Raw genomic sequence first — 26641 nt, 5'->3', positions numbered from 1 at the left:
TGAGCCATGGGGTAGAGTGACTAAACCCACTCAGCTCACGGCCCCACCCACGAGCTTCCCTCCACCCTATCCTTAATCTTTTCTGAAAACGCTGCTAGCAAACCTTCTCATCCTTTTTCCGGTGGGAGACATTGTCTTTATTATCATGATCAGCCAATAAATCCGTCCTCTGCCCCAGAGAGAGATGCTAGATTTCTCAAAACTATTTGCTATACAAATATCCTTGAAAAGATAGTCCAGAACAAAAAGGTATCAGAAGATAATCAGAAACATGAAAAGACTCATGGAGAATTCTAAAGACACAGTGAACATTCCATGCGTGCACGCAATGTTTCTTAGTTAATTGAGTAATAAATTGAATTCAATTCCAGCTGTAGCCAGTTCTTCGAAGTTTTATCTATAGTTTGTAATAGTTCCTTCTGAGGAATATTAGATATACGTAGTTTAAAAAATTTTTCATTCCCTAGTTGTTTGACTTTTTTTTCTTGAAACTAGGACTAGAAATGTCCCTTTAAGCCTCTATTTACACAAACACAAAATCATTAAATATAAACATATATATAATACATATAATTGGCCCATAAATATACGGGCCAATTCATGGTCGTGAATGTTAATTTTCATAGGCTTAGTACATACTTGCCTTTAGTATCAGAATGTTTAGTATCAGAATGTTGAAGCACACTACCTTGCGTATAAGTCTTAAAGGGTCTTTGAACCGTAACACCGGGAGGACATCATAAGTCATACACTTTTACTTGTACAGGTAACATTATTGGGGTGTTAAAAGGCCACGCTGCCAGGGTTCAAATCTACCACTTGACTTACGTCAATAGTCTTTTCAATTAATATCTCTCCTTCAACTGGTTTCAGGGGAATTTATTAGGTTCCATCCTAGTCTGTGAAGCTTTTAAATTTGTTAAACCCTAACCACGGAAAAGAAGATGGAAACTATTACGTAGCAAATTGTCTTATATATATGCAGACTTCTTAGTTAACTGAGTAATAAATTGAATTCAATTCCAGGTGCAGCCAGTTATTCCAAGAATTTTCTGAAATTAGTTTACAATAGTTCTTACTAAAGAATATTATATATATATGCATTTTAAAATTCCCTAGTTCAAATTTTTTCGTTGAAATTTCAGTTTCTGTTTTGCCCTTTGTAGCTTTTTCTTCTATTTTGTTGACTGGAAAGAGCGATTCCTAGGATTCCATTTTAATTAAAGGAAGTTATTTCCAATCAACACTTCACAAAATACGTTTTCTTATTTTGTGGACTGAGGAATCCAAGAAAATACCGAATAACAGCAAAATTGGGGGACCTTAAGTTAATCACATAGCTGAACTGTGGCTACTGGCATTCCATGGATCGTCTCGCAATCAATTCTATCTAGAACTAAGAATCACGGCAGAACCCCAAGCCTGCTCGCCAGCCTGAACTGGCTGAGAGTTGAGAAAAAACACCCCCCACTTCCGTGCAGCAAACGGCGGCTACTCAGAGTAACTGCGGTCTGTCTCCAGGTTTAGGGGCCAGGGATGCACCTGCTAGACAGCAGAAACTCAAGAAAGGGAACCAGCAACCGCTTCTAAACAGGAGGACGAGATGCTCACCCTGGGAAACTCCGCGACTCCCACGCACACCCCCACCTTCCACCCCTCTGGCAGCTCGGAACTCACCCACCGGAAGTAAAACTGAGGAAACGCCACTTCGAAGGACTGGGCTGACGTAAGCGCGCCGACTTCCGGCCCCGTCCTTCCGGAGATGGGTGGTCCTGGGATCGGGAGGGGAGGCGGAGCGGAGGCGGGGCTTGAGGCTAGTTGAGGCTCTGGTGGGTAGGTGGGTTCAGACCGAAGGGACTACGGGTCGGCGTTGGGCTCAGTGGACTCGAACAAAAGACTCTCGGGCAGGGACTTGGCACGGCGTTTTCTGACGGGTAGCTGAGCGGCTGATCGCGGCTTCTCCGCCAACCAGTGCTGTCGCCGCGTGGTCCCAGTCGGCTTCTCCTTGGTTCCCCACGGCCAGCGCCGCGGTGGGGGGCCCGGCGCAGCGGCACCTGCTGCTGAGGGAACCCCGTGGCCCGCCCAGGTGCTCATGATGGGGCTGATCTTCGCTAAACTGTGGAGCCTCTTCTGTAACCAAGGTGAGAAGGATGGAGCTGCGCAACGGCTCGAATCCGAGGCAGAGGTCTAGCCGCCGAAGGGGACAGCCGAGGGGAGACAGGTTTCTAGGTGGACACAAACGTTCTGAGACTCAGAGAAGTGACTTAGTCGAGGAGGTGGGTAGAAACTCACTATTTTAGGCTGGAAGAAGGTGCAACGTGATGGTTGGGAGAAATGGAATGTCAGAAAAGGGGGCATTTGGTGTCCCTGGATCCAAACCAAGAATTTGGGGATTTTAGAGAAGGAAAGCGGAAAGCACCTAATGATACCCGGAGGCACTTGGAGGGCCTTTTCCATCTCTATTAAGCATCCTAAGTCTTGCCCCAGGATAAGTGTCCACCCAGAAAGCAATCAACTTTTTTTTTTTTTAATTACTAATGATGCTTTGTTTTGCGCCCTGCTCTTTAAGCCAGTGCGCCTTCACGTTCTCTCTGATTTCGCCTGCTTTCCAGGACTCGGGAATGAGTTGTCCTATTGAGATACACCAGTTTCTGGAAATCTTCGTCCTAAACCCTTCATTCCTTTCTTCGATGTTGGAAAACGAAATGCTTTTGGTTCTATGTAGGATATTGCGTATCCGTAATTGGTCTAGAACTGGTTCTGAGACGTCTAAAAGTTGCAAGTCCAAAGGGCCAAGAAGTTGTAAAACCTGTTCTGAGTCATAGTGAATGAGATGTGATGGCTTCTGAAGAGAGAAAATACCCAGATAAAAAGGGCCGGGAATAGGTAAAGTTTTAGGCATTCTTTTAACAGAGTGTTTTCTCACTAACTGAAACCAGTTTTAAAACTCAAATAGTTTCATTTTGCATTTAATACCCGGGCGTAATAAAAGCCAGTGTTTTATGATGATACCAATTTGTTACTGCTAATGCGGCATTTTTTCTTTGGATTTAAGAAGTTATGAACAGAATGAAATGGTTTTAGTCACTTGTTCCGTAGGTCGATAAGAATAGTAAAATAGCCTTTTTCAAAGTTACAAGTTAATAAAGATAGATATATGCATACGCATATACACGTATACGCATATACATGTGTGTGTATAAACGAAATTACTGCAGATAGCACTTATCAAGTGATTTCAAAGTGGCCAGAATTTAACTCCATACATTTTTTTTCCTTATAGATATTATCCATAAATTTAATACATTTTTTTCAGTAGTTTATATTTTCTAATCCTTGTTACATGAATTTACTATGTAAAGCAGCTTTTTAAGACATGTTTAAAAGTATAAAGATTAATAATCACCTGCTTATCTTTTCCCATAGTTTAAGAAATAAAACATTACCAAAGTCGTTGGTTCTCCCTGTGTAACTTGTCCCATTCCCTTTTCTCTCCTCTCTATTACTGTTGTGTATCTTTTTGTTTTTGGTGTTTTTTTAGGCTTTCTTAATCAGACTAGACAGGAATGAAGGATGTAGAGGGAAAATTCGGCAGATGATGAAAGACATTCATGGGCTACCTTTGTAGTCACACAATTGTTTAGTCCTCTTAAATCCCCATTACTGTTGAGAATTTTTCTTTCCCTTTAACTTCCCTGTTGAAAATTTAGAACTACATAGTGGTTATTCTGTCATTTTATTCCCATTTATTCATGCAACTAACATTTAGTCATAGGCCATAACCCAGTCATCAGAGTTAGGCCTAGGAGACGCAAAGGTTAAAATACAGAAAAGTTAACATATAACTTGCTCTCAAAGTACTCAAGAATCAGTAAATGAGACAGATTGGGGAAAAAAAAGATGTAGCATGGTAAATTATTTCACAGGTATGTATAAAAGCATGGTGATGGTCAACAAGAAGGAAGTGATTAATTTTTTCTCAGGTGGTTCCTGGAAGACTTTACAAAAAAAGGTATACTTGGACTTCAGCGATAAGTAGGTGTTTACAAGGCATGCTATGTTATTCTAGGCAGAAGGACTAATACGCAAATGGGAGAGGAATGAAATAGTTTGGTGCATTGAGGGAAGCTGAAAATAGTTTAGTTTGGCTGTATTTTAGTTTGCCTGTGGGGGAGTTAGAGGAGATGAGGTTGAAGAGGTAGCTAGGAGAACCAGATCACAGAGGGCCTTGCGTGTAGACTAAGACGTTGAACTGCAAGCCATGGGAGCCGAGCCATTAGAGTTTGGTCATGTATGTTGTTTTAAAGCAGGGGAATAATGTGATCAGATTGATACTTTGAGTCCTGTATTTTTACTTTCTGTATGTATCACCTGACAATCTCAGCATTTTCCATTTTTACCACTGTGACACATCTAATCCAGTGATTAGAGTGACACATCTAATCACTCAGTCTTGGTCGCATAGTATGCCCAATGCCCCACCTCAGATCAGTTAAATCAGAATGGGGTGGAGCGCCGTGGGCATCAATGCCAAGATGACTCAAATGTACAGGCAGAGTTGACGACGGCTTATATTACCTTAAATACTCCTTTCCCTTATCTTTCTTCCAACATTTTTCCCTGTAGTATTTTAGAGCACCAAGCATCTTCTTATAAATTTGATACCTTTCTGGGAATAAGTATACTAAAAGCATGTATCCTCTAAATAAAGCTGTTACAAACTACGTTCTTAGTCTCTGTGATTTTGTATTGCTTGATTTTAAGCTAGAAGACTGATTACTTGAATGCACTTATCAATTGAAGGAAATAATTTCAAATCTGATTATCTTTTTTAGACATTATTGTATATATCTTTGTGTTTGTTTATGTGTGTTGTACACGCATACCTCAGAGATATCGTGGGTTCGGTTCCAGACTACCAAAATAAAGCGAATACTGCAATAAAACAAGTCACACAATTTCTTTTGGTTTCCCAGTGCATATAAACGTTATGTTTAGGCTATACTGCAGTCTTTAAATGTGCAATAGCATTATGTCTAAAAAACAATGTACATATCTTAATTTAAAAATACTTTATTGCTAAAAATTGCTAACTATCATCTGATAGCGCAGGGTTGCCACAAACCTTCAATTTGTATAAAACGAAATACCTGCGAAGTGCAATAAAGTGAGGTTATGCCTATATAAAATACATACGTGTATATCTATCTTTAGATTCACCTCAGAAGTTGAGCGTTCCTTTTTTTTAAACTTCTTTTTAAACTTTCATAGACCTTGGTCTTTTTCTGTCAGTTATTTCTTGTTTTATCCAGACTTAAGAATGAATGGAATATGATTTTAATTGTAGTTCATTTTCAGAACCAAAAACAATGACATTTTAACTTAATTTCATTATCTCATCATTTCTTTCTCATTGGTGAATTTCATGGTATCATTTTGAGCACTGATATCCAATTTGTATGTCATCGTTATTGTTCTTCACTTCTGATGGCTTACATCTGATGTCTCCTGTTAGTATTCTGCTCTTAATTCTGTTCTTTTTGCTAGTTTCAAACACACCAAACTTAAACTTACCACTGTCTGCTCCCTGTTTTCCAGAACCCACTTTATTCATACCTTCAAATGGTTCAGACTTCTGATCAAATGGCACTCCTCAGAGAGCCCTTTCCTCCCCTGACCACTCTTACCTCCCCAACATTCAGTCTCTATGTTTTAACCCTTTGTTTTTCTGAGTAAAGTTTATCACTACCTGTAATCATATGATAAGTTTATTTGTTTACTTGTTGTCTGTTTCAATAGAAATAAACTTCTTGAGGCATGAACTTTGTCTTATTCGCTGTTGTATCCTCATTACAAAAGCTTTTGTTCAATTTTTTGTTTTGTTTTTCAAACATAAAAAGTTTATATTGAAGTAACACATACATATTCTTTTTAAAAAGTTATATAATGCTAAAGTCTGAAAATGATGTGTGTTCGTCAGCTCTCTTTAATCTCTTAACTTTTTTCCCAGCATATACTTCCACATTTCTGGATAATATACGTATGTGGAAATTTTAAACACTGTAATTTTTTTTTTTTAAGAATTGAGATATAAATCAACATATAACATTATATTTGTTATCCCAATATAGTATTTTGGCTTAATCCACACTCTGTATCTTTTCATTTTTGTGACTATAAAGTTTTGTTACTACTGAGCCACAATGTGCTGTAATTATGTTTCCCTTTTTTCTACAGCTTTTTCCCCCCTAGAGTAAATAATCATATCTCATTGCCTTAGTTTTGCCTTAGTTTTCTTTGTACATTTGGCTAAGTCATTTCGTGCCATCCAAAAGCTCTCTGTACAGTTTACACACATCACACCTATCAGATGATTTATCCTTCCTACCCGCCCTCTCAGTATTCCATCCTGCTCCAAATTGGACCTGTTTTTCCTCTGTGCCCGCCACACAGCTGTTCTGGACTTGTCCTTGCTATCTATCATTCTAGGAATTTCCTTTGCTTTTCTGTTTTATTAGAACTTAACGTTTTTCTTGCTTTACTCTTACTTTGATGAAGTACATCCTTCAGAAATTTCCTGCAAAGTTGCCCAAAGTGGTCATTTTTTTTGTGATTCCAAATATCTGAAGATATATTGGTCTGTCCTCACTTTTGATTTATAATTGGGCTGGATATAGTTAAGTTGAAAACGTTTCTTTCAGAATTTTGAAGGTACTGTCATTGTCCTCCAGCTTCCAGTGTTGTTGTTAAGACCAGTATCATTCTTTTCTGATTTTGTCCCTCTCTTTGTAGTAGATATTAGAATTTTCCATTTATCCCTGGTATTTTTAAATTTGAAAGAGGTGTGCCTTGTTGTGTCTTCATTCATTGGACCTTTTCAACACAAAGTTGCACCTTTTTCCATTGTAGGAATTCTTTCCCTCCTTCATCCCTCCCTTCCTCCCTCCCTCCCTTCCTTTCTTAAATTTAGGATTTCTTCCTCTACTTTTCTGGAAATATTATTGGTCATATGGCACTAAATTGATTATCAATTATCCTTTTCCATTTTTCTGGCTCTTTTTTTTGGAGTTCTGGGATATTTCCTTTGTCTTCCAATCCTATTGACTATTTTCAGCTATCATAATTCTAATTTATAAAAACTTTTTATTTGCTACATTTTTTTATTCTTGTGGCGTTGCTTCATAATGCTATGTCTTCTAAGTGTCTTAGTTTTTTTGTTTGTTTGTTTCTATTTATTTTTATATTAGCCCTTCACACTGAAAGCTTTCCCCATAGATCTGTTATAAGTAATTCCATGCATGAATATACCACAGTTGTCTATTCATTTGCATCATGATGAGTTATAATATTGTGAAACTGTTAGATTGTTTTCTAAAGTGGTTATACCATTTTTATACTTTCACCAGCAACATTTGAGGCTTCCTTGCCAGTATTTTAATTTTAGCTATTCTGTTGGATGTGTACTGTTATTATCTCATTTTGGTTTTAATTTGCATTTCTGTGATGATTTTTGGGTGTTAAACACTTCTTCATGTGCTAATTGGCCATTTGTATATCTTCCTTTGCAAAATGTTCAAATCCTTTGCCAGTTTTTTTTTGGGGGGGGTCAAAAAAGTTATTCTTTATAATTATTTCTATATCCCGGAATTGAGTCTTTTGTCAGATATGTTTTGTGAATATACCCCCATCCCCACCCCCATCCTGTGGCTTCCCTATTCATTTTATTAATAGCGATTTTTGCTGAGTGGACGTTTTTGGTTTTGGTGAAGTCTCAATTTCTCTCTATATTATTTTTCTTTAATGGCTGTTATTTTCTGTGTCCTGTTCCTTTCATCTAGAAGCTTTAGCTTTTATGCTTAGGTCTGTGAGCCATCTCAGATTATTTTGAGGTTATGATGTGAATAGGGGTTGGGCTTCATTATTTTTTTACATGGGTATCTGCTTGTCCCAGTATAATTGACTGAAGACTTTTCTTTACCAGTGAATTACTTTGGAGTCTTTGTTGAAACTCAGATGATTCTTATCTCTAGACTTTCTCTTCTCTTGCAGTGACTTCATGGTAAATTTTAAAGGTGGTGTCAGTCCCATCTTTGTTTTGTTAATCTTTTCAAAGAAAAGATTTTAATTTTCTCTGTTTTCTAATTTACTAATTCTTGTTGTTTATTTCCTTCCATCTGCTTACTTTGAGTTTGCTTTACTCCCCTCCCCCCACCTTCTTAAGGGTTAGCTGGGTGTCATTGTTTTTGTTTCTTTTTCCTTTCATATATAAACATCATTGTTTTTGTTTCTTTTTCCTTTCATATATAAACAGCTGGCTGTAAATGTTCCTCTTAAGTACTGCCTTAGCTTTATTCCGTAGATTTTAATATATTGTATTTCATTCAGTTGGAAACATTTTAAAAATTTTTTCTTTTTAATTTCTTCTTTGAACTATGGCTTATTTATGAGTGCTGTTATAGTTTCCACATACTTTTCTTGATAGATTATTTTTGGTTCCAAATTTAATTCCATTGTGGTCAGAAACATGCTCTGTAAGCTTTCCTTTTTTTCTTCCCCCCAAATTTATTGAGACTTTCTATAGTTCATCTAAATGGTCTGTTTTGGTGCATATACCATTTGCGCTTGAAAAGAATGTGCATTCTGCATTTGTCTGCAATGTTCTATAAATGTTTATTAGGTTAAGGTGGTTGTTAATTTTGTTTAGATATTTTATATCTTTATGTGCATCTCTTATAGAGAGCATATGTTGGGATCTTGTTTATTTTGTCTAGTGTGAAATTCTCTCCCTTTTAATTGGAATGTTTATCCAATTTATTAGTGTGCTTAGATTTATGGCATGGTGAAATATTAAGGTATACTGTTTTACCATTTGTTTTCTGTTTGTCCCATCTGTGTTTGTTTTGTTATTACTCTATTCTTCCTTTCCCACTTTCTTTTGGGTTGACTGTTAATTTTTTTAAGAATTCTGTTTTAATTTATTTATTGACTTTCTAAGCAATTCCTTTTCACATTATTTTTATGGTTCTTCTAGGGATCGCAACATGCGTTCTTACCTTTTTGCAGTCTACTTAGAGTTAATAATGTAACACTTGTAAAGTGTAAGAACCTTGAAACTGTATATGTAATTGCATACTCTCCTCCCTTGTCGTTTATAACCATACAGCTTACATGTTATTTGTATTGTATCTACATATGTTATAAACTGCACAATATGGTGTTATAATTTTTGCCATAGACGATCACATGTTCTTTAAAGTTTTAAGAGAGGGTAAAATTTTCTCTTATATTTACCCACATTACTATTTTTCATGTTTTGAATTTCCGTCTTGTGAATTTCCTTTCAAGCTGAAGAACTCTACCATTTTTGTAGTGTGGTTTTGCAGGTAAATGAATTCTCTTAGTTTTCTTTTATCTGAAAATGTCTTTTTTTCCCTTCATTCCTGAAGTGTATTTTTGCTGAAAATAGCATCTTGGGTTGATTTTTTTTTTTTTTTTAACTTCATAGGCCTGTAATTTCTTTATCTGTAAAATATGCAAGGTGGCCCAGGTCAGTAGTTTTGTGCATTTTTGGAGACCTGGGTTCCTCAAAGTTGCCATATAGGTAACACATTTGTTGATGAAGAAGTGGGAGAGAAGGAGTAGATCTCACGTTCTGCAGTCTCTTCTAAGCTATGGTATTTTATGATTCTATAATTAGTATAATATAAGACAGAGTTTTTTATAGCTCTCCTTTTTCTTTCTTTTTGTTCTCTCCAAGAGGCAGACTGCTCCTCGTTGCTGTCCAGGCCTTCAGGTCTCAGGTTGTGACATCACATCCTCTGACATTTTACTGCCTACCTATTGCAATAATGCAAACTTATTTTCTGTAAATGCAGTATTTCAAATTTTAAGTCATCAGATTTGGCATAGGGCATTTTTATTTGTTTAGTTATATAGTTGTTTACATACTCTGTGTTCACATAGGGCTTGTCCTCATTATATAACAATTTTAGTGCAGGTATGTATCTAGAAGGTAGCAATCCCTATTTCATGATATTTGGGTGGCTATCTTATATCTCAAAATTAAAAGTTAGTCATTTTGTCATACATTTTAACAATATCCAATTTTAACATGATAAAATAAATGTTAACATATTATTTCACAGTTTATTAACACTGCCAATATTTAGTGCTTCTCTAATGCTTTTCTCATGTGAGTCTGTTTTCATTGTTTGCTATTCTGTACTAAAACTACAAATTCTATTTGTTTGGTATCTGTACTAAAACTACAAACCTAGTTTATAAAAAAATTTTTTTTAATTGGGTAGAGGGAGAAACTTTCTTTTCTTGTTTTTTTTTTCTGCTTTTTTTTTTTCAAGTTCCTTTTTCATCATTTTTCTTGTTAGCCATTTAACCTGTATTTGTCTACAAGCAAGTGAGCTTACTAATTTGCTTTGAAGCTTCATCCTGTAAAGGCATGTCTTTATGCCTTCCCTAAAAAAAAAAAAAAAGAAAAGAAAAGTAAAGCTGGCTTTTAAGGAAATCCAAGAGAATAAACACCAAAGCCAAGCCAATAGAGAAACTTATGTGTAAACACTTGGTCAAAATTAAACAAAAGCTCTGTGATGGGACCTTTTCCTTCATTTGATGTAAATAAACTTGCTTTGTGTTGGGCTCTGGAGATGCATCATTAGTAACACTGGAAATACTCTTCTCACACCTTTGTTATGAGGAGAGGTGCAGCTTGGTCTCCTGGAAGAGATTTCTCGTGAAATAAGATGCCCAAAGTGACCATCTCGTGGTGTGCAGACACTTTTAAAGCATTTGGATTCCTTATAACTCTGATTCTTATGGTAATGCTTAACCCCAAATTATTTAGCTATCCACAAATCATCTTAAATTGTACACACCCCGTCCCCAACACACACATTCCTACCCCTAAGCATGGTCAGCCTATTACTCTAACATCATATATTTTTTAATAATGCTATTGGTAAACATTGGGAAAAAGTAAATTTTCTATAATTACATTTGTGAAGTCCATTTGAAATAAAGAATTTAGTATTATCCATGTTATAGTTTGCCCTCTTTAAGGTTAACTGAGAAATAACTGTTTCAGTCCGTCAACTAAATATTTTGTTTTCATGGAGAGTAATTTGAAGAGTTGGAAGTTAAGAATATATGGCTTAGATATACATATTGAGGAGCAGTTGAAGTTGTAAAAGTATACAATTGTATAAATTTCTCCTCATAACTTTAGAAATTTCAATTTTAGTGAAATGGAAATCTCTGCTTCCTGCTCTGTAAATAAAAATGATGTTAAAACGTTTCATGTTTTTCTCAGTGGCAGCAATTCACAATTTGACCTTTGGCATAAAGCCTTTCTCACCTTAATTTGAGACTGACTTGAACCATAACTGATATATTTTGAAAGTTTTTTTTTTAACCTATTAGATAGATACATAATAAAACCATCTTTCCACATCTGCTTTAGTTAATTATGACAGGCAAAGGAAATTGTTTTTATCAAAGCTACTCTATAGGAAATCACTCTGACAGTTACATAGCTTAGTTGATCTTTTGTGTTTTAGTACATAAGATAAGATTTGTATATGGCCTGTTTATTATGCCCAACCAGGAAGACAGCAGTACAGAACAAGCACCCCTGTGTCATGTTTTTCAAGCATGAGGGCCCCCTTTTAACATCAAGTAATATGCACTACTGTGTGATCGTAGTTATGCTTTTGGTATGTATTGATGTGAACATTTGATAGAGCACTGTGATTCAATAATACCTTCAAGAAACTTTATACTTGATTAATCTAGATACCACCACTTGGGGACATTTAAAGCAACATTAATTTTATTTTCAATAACAGGAGAATATGTATCACTTTCCATATTTTTCTCATTGTTCCTTTAATAGGTAAAAACTTTACTAACATTTGTGAACTGAATGAAGTCTTTGGTCACTGACATACTCAAGTAGCAGCTAAGTACAACAGAGGCATTTGAAAAAAGAAGGAAGAATTACAGTTGTGCATAGAGTACAAATAGCTTTTATTTTGTACTTGTTTAGTAAATGCTCTTTGAACTTGACTTTACTCTTATTGTATAGATAATGTTAAAGACAGCTTTCAAAGAAAAGATTTAAAATAAACTTCTGTTTATTTCATGCTTTTAAGCACTTAGCTGTTCCTTTACTGTTACTTTTTTATATAAACTCAATTTTAACATCAGAAGATAGGTCTCAGTTTACTTGAAGGATAGATATCCATACTTCATCATAAGACAGAGTTGAAATTTTGTGTTTTGTCTTAATTCCTAGACTTGCCTATCAATGAGGAGGAAAAGTCACCTTAAAAAACCTTAAGTTAATCAAACATTTGAAACTTTAATGAAATTCATACTCTATCTACATTCAGGGTTTGTCATTCCTGACTTAGTTTAAACGGGGGACCAGTCTTTCAAAATGATGCATTATTTATGAGTTTTACCATCACAGGCCTTCAGTACTGTGATCATCATTATAATACAAATGTGAAGCCAGGGGCAGGCACGTTTGAAAATGGCCCTGGTGTTCACTTGAGTTCAACAATGATGGTACTACCTGGTACTATCTTTCCATTCCCTCCTCCCAGCAGGAGTATCTGCACCCAGGTTGAGATTACCTTTATACTAGTGGCTTCCTTCTCAAGCTGCTGGGACCACATGGTCTCCAGATCGTGGGTGGGTGGAGTTTCCAGCTGTCACCAAAATTTAGAATGTTTGTTCCTCCACTGGTAAGAGTGCTCTCATTCTTACACTGTAAGGGACAGAAACAGGGCAACACTTCGATTGGCTCCATTAGAAATTAGGGGATACAAATCAAAAGAGTCAGAAAGAGAGAATGATACTGAGTTATAATAAGCAAACAAGTTTTATTTATTTTTTTACAAAGTAGCTCCTGCCATAGTGAAAATAGCCCTTCCAGAGGACCATGTCATTTGTCCTGCATTAATATAGACAGTGCCTACAGCATGCAGGTCATGAGAAGATAGAAAGATGGTTTGTCATATAAGAACTTGTCTGTGAACTATGGCTCCTCTTTTTGACTGATGTAATATTGATACTTTAGGAATATCAGCTGATATTTGATTAGATGTATAATCAGAATTTTGATATTCATCAGAGGTTAACAAGAGCAGCAGGGATCTGGTATGAAATGTGTCAGATACACTACAAATCAGTTGATTATGTGCAGAGGTTCTTATGGTGACTTCCTTGCATACCCTGCTGAGTTTCACTAGTAATTTTTTAAGCATTCTGTCCTGGGGAAAAGGAATCTTCAATATATTCTGTATAGTTTAAAATCTAGAAAAGATGACCTGTGAGTTCTAAGGATGTTTCAAAATATCTACCAAGTAACAGAATAATTAGATGGGCCTTAAAAATCCTTATGAAAGAAATGATACTTTTAGCCGATGGCACCAGAGGAGGGAACTGAAGAGGTTTTTGTTGTATACAAAGAGTGAAAACAGTATCTGCTCAAAAGAGTTATAAAACCCAGATTGAAAAAGCCTTGAAGACTAAGTAATTGCTTATTTATCTGTAAATTAATGGAAGGAATGAAAACTGGTTGAAATTATGTGTCTTATTATTGACAGGGAAAACTCTTTAGTTTTATGTTTTCAATTGTATTTTAAAGTGAAAAGAAAAAATCTTGGTACATTTAGGTAGGAAAACATCTGGCTGTAAAAACAACTTGATAAAAAGCTAATGTGATTGGTAGAGAGGGCAAGCAGGTGTGTAAAACACTTTTATTTTTACTTACATTTTAAGTCATAATGTCTCATCAAGTTTAGTATTTGGGTTTTTCCCCCCAAATTCAGCAAAAGTGACAAAGTTCTCTTGTGCCTCCCTCTTAGCCATCTCCCTCATTCTTTTATAAGAGATGGATAGAGAACGTCCTAATAGATTGCCTCACTTAAGGCAAGTAGCCTTGACATCATGAAGTTCTCTATTTCTGGTATCTTATTCCAGGAGTAAATATCCAGTGAATGATTCTCATTAGAGGGCTAACTAATAATCATTGTTGAAAGCATGTAATTGAAGTATGCAGCAGTGTTAAATGCTTATGGTTTGCTTTCTTTTTGTAGAACACAAAGTAATTATAGTGGGACTGGATAACGCAGGGAAAACTACCATTCTTTATCAATTGTAAGTATGGGTGTTTATTTAAACAGTTTTTATTATTTTTGTTATTGGAGCTAATTTTGTATCATTAATAAGAATGAGACACCATTATAATATAATGGGAAAACTTAAACACATGGTTTTGTGTTTTACCAAACACAAAATTTATTAAAAAGTGAGTAAGGTAAACTGCCATATGTTTGCTACAGTCAAAAACACTCATCTTTTTCCAGCCTTGAAAGAAAGAATTAATATTAAACTAAAAATAAATGAAGCACACATTCTAGTGCTGGAAGGAAGGAATAAAGTACATTTTGCTTAGTTCTTCCCCCTCTGAAGTCCATGTAAAATAGACTGATATAGATCTAGGAAGCTATTGCTACTCTCCTGACTAATAGTTCTGGAATTCTTTAACATACCCAGACTTGTCAAATCAAAAGAAATGAAGATCGCCCCTGAAAATATTGCTTTGGTAGCTTGCAACAGGGAGAGGCTTGAGACTTTCAAAGAAATACATTAATACTTTAAGGAAATTTTTTAGCAGCCACTTGTCAGACAACCTCCCATTATCCTTTCAGTGCCAATGAAATGATCCTTGTTAAACAGTGGAAATGGATCTGTGTCCCAGGCATTTAACAAATAGTTATGAAATACAGTGCTCCATTGTGTGCTTCTTATCTCTTCCCACCTCATCTTAAGTACATCAGCTGGCAGCTCTCCAGAAATACTTCACTTAAGCAGTGCTTAATGTTTTTTTCAGCTACTCTGCTAAAAAGCCACAAACTTATGGCTTGTTGTTTCAGAGTTGAATAACTACTCGTTTTTCTTTAAAACATTCATTCATTGGCCATTATGTAATTTAATATGACACAGCCTTTGGACATTAGAAATGAACATTTCAGAAACCTGTCATCATTGTTGAAATAATTTTGCACACAGCTTCAAAAATACATATATTAAACCCAAGGGAGAGTTGCAGACTTCTTCCAACATAGTACTGACATGTTATAGGCAAATATGTATTTGTTGAATTAATGTAGCTTAACCAATGAGTATGATAATACATGTGATATGAGCATCAGTGTTCTAAATAACTTTTCATTTGCCCATAGACTGTAGTTTTCGTTAATAGGCATGCACTGATTTTTATGGTTGAGCTAAGTGTCTTTTCTCACATAGACAGTCTTTAAAATGATAGCCTACTATTCAGTGGTTACTACTTTGCAAGTGTTGATGACACAGTCCCCTGGAAACTTGCTCTTTCAGGATGGGGGATTGATTCTGCTCTAACCGATAACAGGGCATGGGGTTATTGGCATTTTGGCCACGAAAATGCAAACTCACACCACACAGTTCCCTTCTGCCCAGATCAAGCCTGTAGTTTATTCCATTAAAAGAACAAAAAAACTGCCTTTCTTCAGGAGTTGTTCTTTGTCTAGGTATTTGCACAAATGTTCTCCAAGGTTCTAGTTTTGTTGCTAGTGATTACCATCATTGGTGCAGGTAAGGAAGGTTGATTCGTATAAAAATACAGAGATAAAACTTGCTTCAGGTTCTCAAGATTTACAAAAGAGCTTTTATGGTGTCTGTCTTTTAACAGCTTAATGAATGAAGTGGTTCATACATCTCCAACCATAGGAAGCAATGTTGAAGAAATAGTTGTGAAGAACACTCATTTTCTTATGTGGGATATTGGTGGTCAAGAGTCACTGCGATCATCCTGGAACACGTATTACTCAAACACAGAGGTATACTAAAGTTACTTCGGAATCTGAATGAAAAGAATTAACGGGTAAACCCAGAAGACAGATAGGCTGTACATAAGGCATAGTGACAGTTCCCTTTTAATACGATCGTTTTTTGTAAGGAATTTGAGGTTTTCAAATAAAAGAAAAAAGGCAAGTCAGAAGAGTAATGGGAGCTATTATTAGTGGAGTGCTTACTGTTGTCAGGCTCTCTCAATTCATCCTCAGGGCAATACTATAATATCTCCATTGTTGGAGAAAGCAGACACTAAGATAAATTATATAACCTTTCCCAACTTTATGAGAGGCCCTAGTTAGTTAGAGGAGGAATAAAATATTTTAAGCATAATTTAATATAGGATTTTCAAATAACATGAATTGCACATTCAAATTTTTGGTGAGATTATAGTTAAAAAGCAAATGATTGCAAGCCATCCCCCTAGCATTCTTTGTCACTTATTTTCATCATTGGAGTCAACCCGGGGAACAAATCTGGAATATCTTCTATATCTGTTTTTATTTCTTCTCAGATTTTTTTTTTTTAAACCATGCAGTGCTATTGAGAGAGGTTTATCTTCAGGAATACTAATGCACAATTGCATTCATAATTTTTCTTTACAAAGAGGTACCAAGCCAATTACTTTTTCTATAATGAAACCTCTTAAAATTTGAGGTTTTTTTTTTTTTTTTTTTTTGAGGGGGATTGCGGAGGAGGTGGAAGTGTTGATGCAAGGAATTTTTGGTGAATAAGTTGCCTTTTAAAATAAAAAAACATGTATTCCTCTAGATTTACATTGTAATAGCCTATGTGTATGTGTGTATATGTTCCAGTGCAGTGTATGACTGGTCAAACCAGACGGCATATCATAGATAAGCAGCAGCTGTGGCCGCACTTAATTGTTTTTCTATTTGCGAGGGAGGATAGGTTGGTGAGCTAATATTTATGGTTATAGGTTAGTTTAATATATATTTCTACAGTAAAATAACGTTCTGAAACTAAAATGTGTTAGAGAGTGAGGGAAGAACAACATTTTAGCATAGCTGTTGTTATTTTTTCAGAGCTCAGAATTAACCCCAAGTGTGAAAAGACCAGTTATCTTTGGTGAATAGGTCAAAGTTGGTTCTAACTGATCCCTGTATATTGACAGCATTACTAAATGGTAGTTTTTTGAAATTGTCAACACTCTAGAAGATTTCACATGGGTCCAGAAAGACATACATTGTTAGTGACGCCATTTATATGAAATGTTCTTATATACTATTTCTACAAGAATATCAAAATTACTACAAAGATCCTTTGACCTTTCATGTAGCACACCAGCATGGCACATAGCATTTGCAGTCTTAGATTCCAGGTAGGGATCTTATCTATGTGGTGTTTCTCCAACCACTTTGTTCACCCTACTTATCTCGCTTCTTAAATTCTTTGCATGGAGGCATCATCCAAAAGCTGAAAAGTCTCCCTTTTAATACAGCAAGTTACAGTTGTTGACTAATTTCTGACATCTTCCTCTCATTAACTTACAGAGTTACTTCCCCATATTCTGTCTATTCTGACTTTGCCATGTTTCTTATATTTATCCCCTCTATTTTCTTTCCTTGTATCTCTTTCTAAGCCCTTGTTAGTTTATATTCAGGTTACTCTAGTTGTCTCTTTCCCAAATTGTAGTCATTTGAACAATCTGATTCTACCCTTCCTATTTTACTCACTCCTCTTCTATAACCCTCAAAACCATTTAATCTCATTTCTTAACTTTTTCTTCTGCATAAAATGTTCAATTTAGGGGCCATTTCTCATTGTATCTTCTTATTTTTCTTAACAAAGATGCTTTTTTTTTTTTTTTTTTTTTGCGGTACCGGGGCCTCTCACTGTTGTGGTCTCTCCTGTTGCGGAGCACAGGCTCCGGACACACAGGCTCAGCAGCCATGGCTCACGGGCCCAGCCGCTTCGTGGCATGTGGGATCTTCCTGGACCGGGGCACGAACCCGTGTCCCCTGCATCGGCAGGCGGACTCTCAACCACTGCACCACCAGGGAAGCCCGCAAAGATGCTTTATTTTGAATGTGTAACACACCTTTTTTCATTTACACCATTACCAATAGCTTTCTCCTGTTCTCTTTGCGCTCTTTAATTTCACCTGCATCTTCTTTAGAGTATTATTAACACCCAAGTATATATATATATTTCTATTTAGCACATTTTTCTTGCGTTTTTATTGTTGATATTTTATGTAAAAATGTCTTATTCATTAGTTGTTTTACAAATGTGTCTCTTTTTCTTTGAAATTAACTTCTTTCTAATAGGCAGGAGACTGTCTTAAATAATTATTGTTTGCTTGAATGACTACAGAGTACTTTTTTTTTTTTTTTTTGCGGTATGCGGGCCTCTCACTGTTGTGGCCTCTCCCGTTGTGGAGCATAGGCTCCGGACGCGCAGGCCCAGCGGCCATGGCTCACGGGCCGAGCCGCTCCGCGGCATGTGGGACCCTCCCGGACCGGGGCACGAACCCGCGTCCCCTGCATCGGCAGGGGGACTCCCAACCACTGCGCCACCAGGGAAGCCCGCTACAGAGTACGTTTAAGTTTTAGTGAAGGAATAAATTACTGTGACTTTCTTTTTAAAAATTAGTTTTTTTACCTGCATTTTAAAATACATCTTAGTACATATTAGGGCGTATTGTATATTCAAACATCACCTTTTCCAGCATGGTTTTTATTTGTTGAAGTTGTGAGTTATTTTTCTTATTAACATTTGGATTTTACTGCTTGATGTGATTCAGTATAATATAAACTATGATGAAAAAGCAGTGGACATTTTATAGTGATGATGTCATAATAGAAAGTACTTCTAGCACTTAGAGTAGTTTTGCAGAAAACTTCAACATCCCATTTAATTTTCTTTCTTTTTACTTGTCTTCTAGTTCATCATTCTTGTGGTTGACAGCATTGACAGGGAACGACTAGCTATTACGAAAGAAGAATTATATAGAATGTTGGCTCACGAGGTAAATTTTGAAAAGCAAACGTAAAACAAATGGAGTAAGGTATCTGTACACTGGTTTAGCTTTTTCACAAAGATTAATGTCCTCTGCTGTTGATTATTTCATCATTAACAAAGTTTTATATATCAAATTGATGAAAGTCATGAGGTCAAAAATTTTTAATACTTTTTTCAAACTTAAGAAAACCGAACACATTAATTTGGAGACTAATACCATTACTGAAAATATTTTTCTAAGTTAAAACTACTTAGTCATGCCTTTAAAAGTCTGATAAATTGAGGCAAGAGAAAGGAAAATTTAAGGTTTTTTTCCTCCCTACAGTTTATAATAACTGAAAATTCTTTAGTGAATAATTTGGGATCACTTAATTCTAAATAGTTCATATATACGAAAGACTTAGATAATAAAACACATTCATGCACCCACTAGTCAACATAAGATATTAATTATCTTATGAGACCTCTTCAATCTGATTTCCTTCCCTTGTTTCTCAGAGAATCCTAAAAGAATTCCACCATCCTAAAAGTAGTGATTATTATTCCTGTGCGTATCTTGATCTTTTTGCTACATTTTTATGTACTTGTCAGTTCTACAGAATATTATATTTCATGTTCATAAAACTTTATATGATGGTATTGTGTCTGTGTGTGTGTGTGTGTGTGTGTGTATGTGTAATCTTTTTGTAACTTGGTTTTGGAGGGTTTTTGCACAACACTGTGATTTATCCATGGTAGTATGTACAACTTTAGTTCATTCCTTTTAACAACTACATAGTATTTCACTGTAAGAAGATAACCACACTTGATCTGTTCTTCTATTAATGAACATTTAAGTTACTTCTAATGTTTTGATAGTATAAACAATTCTGCAGTGAACATTAATCACTGAGCTTAGGTTGTACAAAGACTTTAAGTAGTAAGTATTGCTCAGCCCTTACCTTCAGTACTCTCCTTTAAATTTTGGAGAAATTCTGTAGTATTTGGCAGTGTATACTATACTTGCCTATTAGAATATTGCTCGTATAGTTTTAAGTCATTATTTCAGATTCAGGTTTATTTTACTTTTAGTCTGACCCATTTGGCCCAATAGTAGAAAAATAATTTTTAATATCTAGTTTATATTAATCTGTCTTTGTTAGAGTAAATCATTAAATCATGGTTATTTGAGGTCATTTATTTTTATTTCAACAAAATTTTTATATTACATAGTAGTGCCTGATTATTTTAAAGTAGAAAGATTTCATTATAATTGTTCAGTAGGGCATATTTTATGCTCCTGCTTCATTACTTTAATTTGAATTTTGATATTTCACATATTAGAAATATTTCATGTTGATTGCAGGATTTACGGAAAGCTGCAGTCCTTATCTTCGCCAATAAACAGGATATGAAAGGGTGTATGACAGCAGCTGAAATCTCTAAATACCTCACCCTCAGTTCAATTAAGGATCATCCATGGCACATTCAGTCCTGCTGTGCTTTAACAGGAGAAGGGTAAGTACTCATCAGTGTGAGCGGAGGTATGACTTCTTTCAAATTTCTTGCAACTTTTTTCGGCCAACTTTCTTTCTTCTTTGAATCCTGTTCCATTTTTGTTTTTAAAGATAGTTTTTATATTGTGTCTCAGGCTTACAAGGTTGGAATAATTTTAGTCAATTACTATTGTTAAATTACAATTTAACAAAGTTACTGACAAATTTTTTGTAACGTTTCGTGTAAATGGAATGTTTCACCAAAAAAGGGCAAGAACAAACTTTTGAATTAAGTTTTCACAGTCTAGATTTTCAGTTGTTCATTTCTTGTTTTTATCATTAACTAACTGGGAAAAAACTGTAATGTCACCTGAATGAAAGAGGAAGCTTCAAAAAAATTCACGTTTTCTGCAAGGGCTTAATTAAGCCTAAACTCCCAGCTTTCCACAAGAGTGCATCTTCTTTATATATCAGGAGTCATTTTTGGAGGCATGCTTCTAAACAACAAACATTTAAGATAAACGCCATTCTAATGTATTCCTCCTTTCCTAAGAATTTGAGTTTGGACATAGGCCAAGGAGAACCCAGTGTGTTATATATGGTTTACCCAGTTTATTTCTAGGAACTTTTTTTTTTTTTTTTTTTTGCGGTACACGTGCCTCTCACTGTTGTGGCCTCTCCCGTTGCGGAGCACAGGCTCCGGACGCGCAGGCCCAGTGGCCATGGCTCACGGGCCCAGCCGCTCTGCGGCATGTGGGATCTTCCCAGACTGGGGCACGAACCCGTGTCCCCTGCATTGGCAGGCGGACTCTCAACCACTGCGCCACCAGGGAAGCCCTCTAGGAACTTATTTATCTTCAAATCAAACTGACCTTCTCATTATTTCTGATACTAGAAATAGCTTGTAATATAATAGCTGTATGTTGACTTTTTTGATGTGTACTTTTAAGACTAGGCCATAAGCACTCCATTCTTTAGCATTTAGGAGAGTAGGGTGAAATTCCTGCCGTCTTTCTATAGTGGTTTCAGTTTAATCTTTTTTTTTCATAAATAAGCATTTATTTATTAATAAATCTTTTTTCATATTAGTTATGCATTTTATTTATTTATTTTTTTAACATCTTTATTGGGGTATAATTGCTTTACAATGGTGTGTTAGTTTCTGCTTCATAACAAAGTGAATCAGTTATACATATACATATGTTCCCATATGTCTTCCCTCTTGCGTCTCCCTCCCTCCCACTCTCCCTATCCCACCCCTCCAGGCTGTCACAAAGCACCAAGCTAACATCCCTGTGCCATGCGGCTGCTTCCCACTAGCTATCCACCTTACTACGTTTGTTAGTGTGTATATGTCCATGACTCTCTCTCGCCCTGTCAAAGCTCACCCTTCCCCCTCCCCATATCCTCAAGCCCGTTCTCCAGTAGGTCTGCGTCTTTATTCCTGTCTTACCCCTAGGTTCTTCATGACATTTTTTTTTTCTTAAATTCCATATATATGTGTTAGCATATGGTATTTGTCTTTTTCTTTCTGACTTACTTCACTCTGTATGACAGACTCTAGGTCTATCCATCTCATTAAAAATAGCTCAATTTCGTTTCTTTTTAAGGCTGAGTAATATTCCATTGTATATATGTGCCACATCTTCTTTATCCATTCATACGATGATGGGCACTTAGGTTGTTTCCACCTCCGGGCTATTGTAAATAGAGCTGCAATGAACATTTTGGTACATGACTCTTTTTGAATTTTGGTTTTCTCAGGGTATATGCCCAGTAGTGGGATTGCTGGGTCATATGGTAATTCTATTTGTAGTTTTTTAAGGAACCTCCATACTGTTCTCCATAGTGGCTGAACCAATTCAACATAAATACTCAGTGCTAGCTCTGGGTTCTGGGATCATCAAAATGAATAAGATATTATCTGTATTCACAGTCTGATGAATTCACAGTCTGATGGTTCAAAAAAGGGAAACATTACAATAGCCAAGACATGGAAACAACCTAAATGTCCATCGACAGATGCATGGACAAAAAGATGTGGTACATAGTACTCAGCCATTAAAAAGAATGGAATAGTACTCAGCCATTAAAAATAATGAAATAATGCCCTTTGTAGCAACATGGATGGACCTAGAGATTATCATACTAAGAGAAGTCAGTCAGACAGAGAAAGACAAATATCATATGATATCACTAATATGTGGAATCTAAAATACAATACAAATCAACATATCTACAAAACAAAAATAGACTCGCAGATATAGAGAACAGACTTGTGGCTGCCAAGGTGGGGGGGAGGGAGGGAATGAGAGTTTGGGGTTAGCAGAGGCAAACTAATATATATAGGATGGATATATATAGGATGGATAAACGACAAGGTCCTACTGCACAGGGAACTATTATATATTCAATATTCTGTGACAGACCATGGTGGAAAAGAATATGAAAAAATTTATATATATGTATATATCTGGGTCACTTTGCTGTACAGAAGAAAGTAACACAACATTGTAAATCAACTATACTTCAGTAAATTTTTAAAAAAGGGGAGGGGCCTCCCTGGTGGCGCAGTGGTTGAGAGTCTGCCTGCCGATGCAGGGGACACAGGTTCGTGCCCCGGTCCAGGAAGATCCCACGTGCCGCAGAGCATTTAGGCCCGTGAGCCGTGGCCGCTGAGCCTGCGCGTCCGGAGCCTGTGCTCTGCAACGGGAGAGGCCGCAACAGTGAGAGGCCCATATACCGCAAAAAAAAAAAAAAAAGGGGAATCAGGCCAGACAGAGAAGTGTCAGTGTAAAAATGTATACTGCGTCCAAATCTTGGTGCCTCCATCTTCTGGCCATGGAATGGCTGTAGCTCTTTGCACAAGTTTCCAAGGAGGAGGAACAGGGAGGCGGCATCACATCAGGATCAGCAGAGGCCTCATCTGGGCAAGGTGGCTGCAGCGTGGGAGACCTCCGGCTGGTCATTCAGCCACGCGGCCACCATTTTCTCCCGCATCCATTCACCAAGCCACCAAGCACACAGTGCGACATCCACCATTCCAGGCACACCTCACCAGTGGGAGCAGAAACCCCCGAACCCCGCGCCCCCAGTTTAGTTAATCTTAAGGCGGGGGTGGGATAGTTATAGTCTTAATGGCAAAACCCCCAAAGCTGTATCTTCAAGATGAAACTAAAGCAGTTTCCCACAATTCTCAACTGATTAGTATCATTTTGTTTAGATAATCTTACACTTAGAAAGTCTACTTATTATAGTGTTACCTGAATGTTGGCAGTTAAACGTATGAATAACTATTGTAGTACCGACTTTTGCGTTAAGACTTAAAAATAATAAGTATACTTTCAATTTTTAAGTATAAAGTTTTTCATTTTGAAAATACTTTTGTCTTTTGTTTCAGGTTATGCCAAGGTCTAGAGTGGATGACCTCCCGGATTGGTGTGAGATAACTTTTTGCTCGAAAGAGACTCTCTATTTATTCTGTGACATGAACATTTTTCCTAGTACCTTTGGCTGCTAAGGCAGCAGCATGTTTAATTTATAACAACACAAACCTCTATGAGCAACACTTGAATCAAGTGCAGCTGAACTGGAACATAAAAGATTTTTTCTTAACTTTTTTTTTTAATGCACTAATCTTCAGTTGGATGAACATAATGTGTAACTATTTTCAGCAACAGAATTCTTCTGACTGCTTATTCTAATTACTCAACGACTGCCTTGTAAGAAATGTTTATCATATGTTTAATGTTTTCTGAAGTATTGTAATAACTTTAATGACCAGTTCCTTTCATTTCTTGACTGCCCCCTCACCCCACCAATGGCTTGACAGAGCAGTAGTGGAAATTATCAGGTACTGTTTGCAAACTTACCCAGCACTAAATATTTGCTCCCTCTGTAAACTACTTATCTTTTGGGCAGAACTTATTGTAAATGAGAAAGAAATATGCCTAGAAGATATATATTTAAGGAGGAGGATGAAACATCATGAGAACTGCCTTTAAATGAGTTAATTTCCCCCACATTATTGCAAGTCATGGAATAATTTTAAGTTTCTGTTAGCATGGAAATTAAGTAGGCTATTTATCTAAAAGAATTAAGTTCACTTTTCTGCCTGCAGCACAGGATTTGTTTTGGTTAAAAACGAATCAAAATAAAATATTTATTTCAAAGCCCAACTTTGATAGTAAATATTTTGAATAAATCTGGTATTTTTAAGAATGTCACATTATTCAATGCATATATAACAATTGGAAGTTACTAAAGCATACCAGCACTAAAATTAAACCAAGACACTTGGAATATATTTTACTATCAATTACAAACAACTTTATTATCAGCAAAAATTTCAACTATTCCATTTGCAAGGGGCACCGCATCTGCTTGGGGCAATAGCTAAAGCAGGAATACAAACAGTTCATTTTATTTCTTAGAATTTGAAATCGTGTCTATTACAGCATTTCTATCACCAGCAGTATATTACTTAAAAAACCATATGGCTTTCCTTGAATTTGTTAGAGGTTGTAGTGTAATAGGCTTGAAACAACTGACATTTGTATAATTATGCCTCATGTTCTAAGATCTTTTGCTGGATAATAGGAAACTGCTGAATTTAATCATGGCTTTTAGAATATTACTATGAGACTCAAGTTTAATACACTAACAACTTAAAAATTTTTTAAATAGTTAAAAACTCATAATCTAGCAAAAGTATACTTATTGGATAGCATTAAAACATTTTCAAGGCAGTCGTCTAATATGAACAGTAATCTAAATAGTGCATACCTTAAGAGGGAGGACAGGTATTGTAATTTTGATCCTCTTTATTTCAAATGTGTGATTTTGCTATTATGAAAGGGATAAAACACACATAGAGAATAATACTTTATTTTTGCAGTATTTTTCTTTCATCTGGGTCAAAAATAGGATTCAGTGTTCATAAGAACATCAGTACCTGTTCAAAAGTGATACTTTAATATTTTTTATCGTAAGTTGGTTTAAATTTTGCTGTTTTCAGTTATACTTGATTTATTCTATTTAGTCTAATTAATGTAGTTGAATGTGGTAGCATTTTTCTGATTTCTGTTTAGTGGTAGCACACCCTGGAACTGGAAATGACCAGAGGAAAGCTTTCTGGGCTTTGGGAAGCAGTTGTTCATTAACCTTGTTCTCAACCTTTTTCTTAGTGATTCTATACCAGGTAGAGGATAAATTTTGTTTTTAATACAATGCATAATCAAGAACATGAGAGAAAAGCAGACATGAATCAATATGGATGCTTTGTGTTGTGTATGTGGTGGTGGGGCAGGAGAAATTATGATAGCACACTTTGCCAGAATTTCTATCTTGGTTGTATAGTTTAGCCATGAATACTGAGGATAATTCTCTGAATTCTGTCCTGAGAAAAATCATATTTAATATTCCTGTATTTGTTGTTATTATGAAATCTTTCTTGTATCTAATAAGATTGGCTGGCTCCATTTTCTTCTGTCAAATTATATGGTTATTTTTTTATATTACCGCATCAGCATTATATTGAAAGTGTTAACAGTTGATTGTATTTTGTCAAACTACTAGTATAAACTCAAGTTTTCAATTTGATTTTTAAAATACAATTTATTTTATTTTCTAAATCCTTTTTGAAAAACAGTTTGTTGTTTTTGGATTAGAAATAATTTATGTTAGCTGTGTGTTGAAGATGAAATCAACATCCAACTAGGTTTTGTGCCAACGATTGGGAAAAGTTCAATTAGGAAATTCATGTAAGACTTTTAAAAAGTATTTTATAGGTTCTCATTAGATATTTCCTCTTACAGTAATATGAAAACTGATTACCCTTTACTCCAAGAGAATGTTTTGACTCAAGCACGTATCTAACACTAAAGCATTGATTCTGACATTTATTGAAAATCAACCAGCTATAAGATATTGTCTGATGAAAAATGTAAATTTGTGATTAGTACCTTTATTCATATTTTGAGATAAGTTCTCAATTTTGTATTATACCTGTTCTTTAGAAGTCATATTAGCAGGTAATTAATTTAACAATGAAATAGTTCAGCTTTCACCCTCCCTAATCAATCCCTCAATTGCCTAGCGGAAGTTTCTAAGTGGTGGAAAGCAGGGGATCCACCCGTGTTACTTTCAGGAGATTATTCTACATTTTGTTTTTAATTTGAAGATAAAGAAGCTAAATTTTAACAAACCTTTTGTTATAACTAAAATGTAACTGCTACCCTTGTAAGTTCAAGGCATTTTTCTTAATTTTG

General features: G+C 35.8%; 2 protein-coding genes across 3 annotated transcripts in view; one reads left to right on the top strand and one right to left on the bottom strand.

Annotated features, from left to right (window-relative positions):
- CCDC7 (coiled-coil domain containing 7) overlaps positions 1–1699 on the bottom strand; it is a 287188-nt gene extending 285489 nt beyond the window's left edge. The window contains exon 1 of one of the 2 annotated variants that reach the window (XM_029236341.1): positions 1678–1699. The gene's annotated coding sequence lies outside the window, so the exon portion shown is untranslated. Of the gene's footprint in view, positions 1–1611; positions 1656–1677 lie in introns of those variants that run through there. The other variant, XM_029236344.1, reaches the window with a different exon arrangement.
- Positions 1700–1878: 179 nt separating this feature from the next.
- Positions 1879–25892, top strand: ARL5B (ADP ribosylation factor like GTPase 5B). The gene is made up of 6 exons (XM_029236212.1): positions 1879–2141; positions 14118–14178; positions 15755–15902; positions 18821–18904; positions 20243–20394; positions 23773–25892. The coding sequence occupies exons 1-6, from the start codon at positions 2093–2095 to the stop codon at positions 23819–23821; spliced, it is 543 nt and encodes a 180-aa protein (XP_029092045.1). The 5' UTR covers positions 1879–2092; the 3' UTR covers positions 23822–25892.
- Positions 25893–26641: the final 749 nt, after the last annotated feature.

This window comes from Monodon monoceros, unplaced genomic scaffold, assembly GCF_005190385.1.
Source record: "Monodon monoceros isolate NGI ecotype Baffin Bay Population unplaced genomic scaffold, NGI_Narwhal_1 Super_Scaffold_21, whole genome shotgun sequence".
Classification (NCBI taxonomy): Eukaryota; Metazoa; Chordata; class Mammalia; order Artiodactyla; family Monodontidae; genus Monodon; species Monodon monoceros.
This window is presented reverse-complemented; position numbering and strand designations above follow the sequence as displayed.

Excerpts from the sequence above, each read along its gene's own strand:
- ARL5B (XM_029236212.1), top strand. The coding sequence starts at position 2,093 with ATGATGGGGCTGATCTTCGCTAAACTGTGGAGCCTCTTCTGTAACCAA. Across the intron at positions 2,142-14,117 it reads GAGCCTCTTCTGTAACCAAG|AACACAAAGTAATTATAGTG; the intron begins GTGAGAAGGATG and ends TTCTTTTTGTAG. Across the intron at positions 20,395-23,772 it reads TGTGCTTTAACAGGAGAAGG|GTTATGCCAAGGTCTAGAGT; the intron begins GTAAGTACTCAT and ends CTTTTGTTTCAG.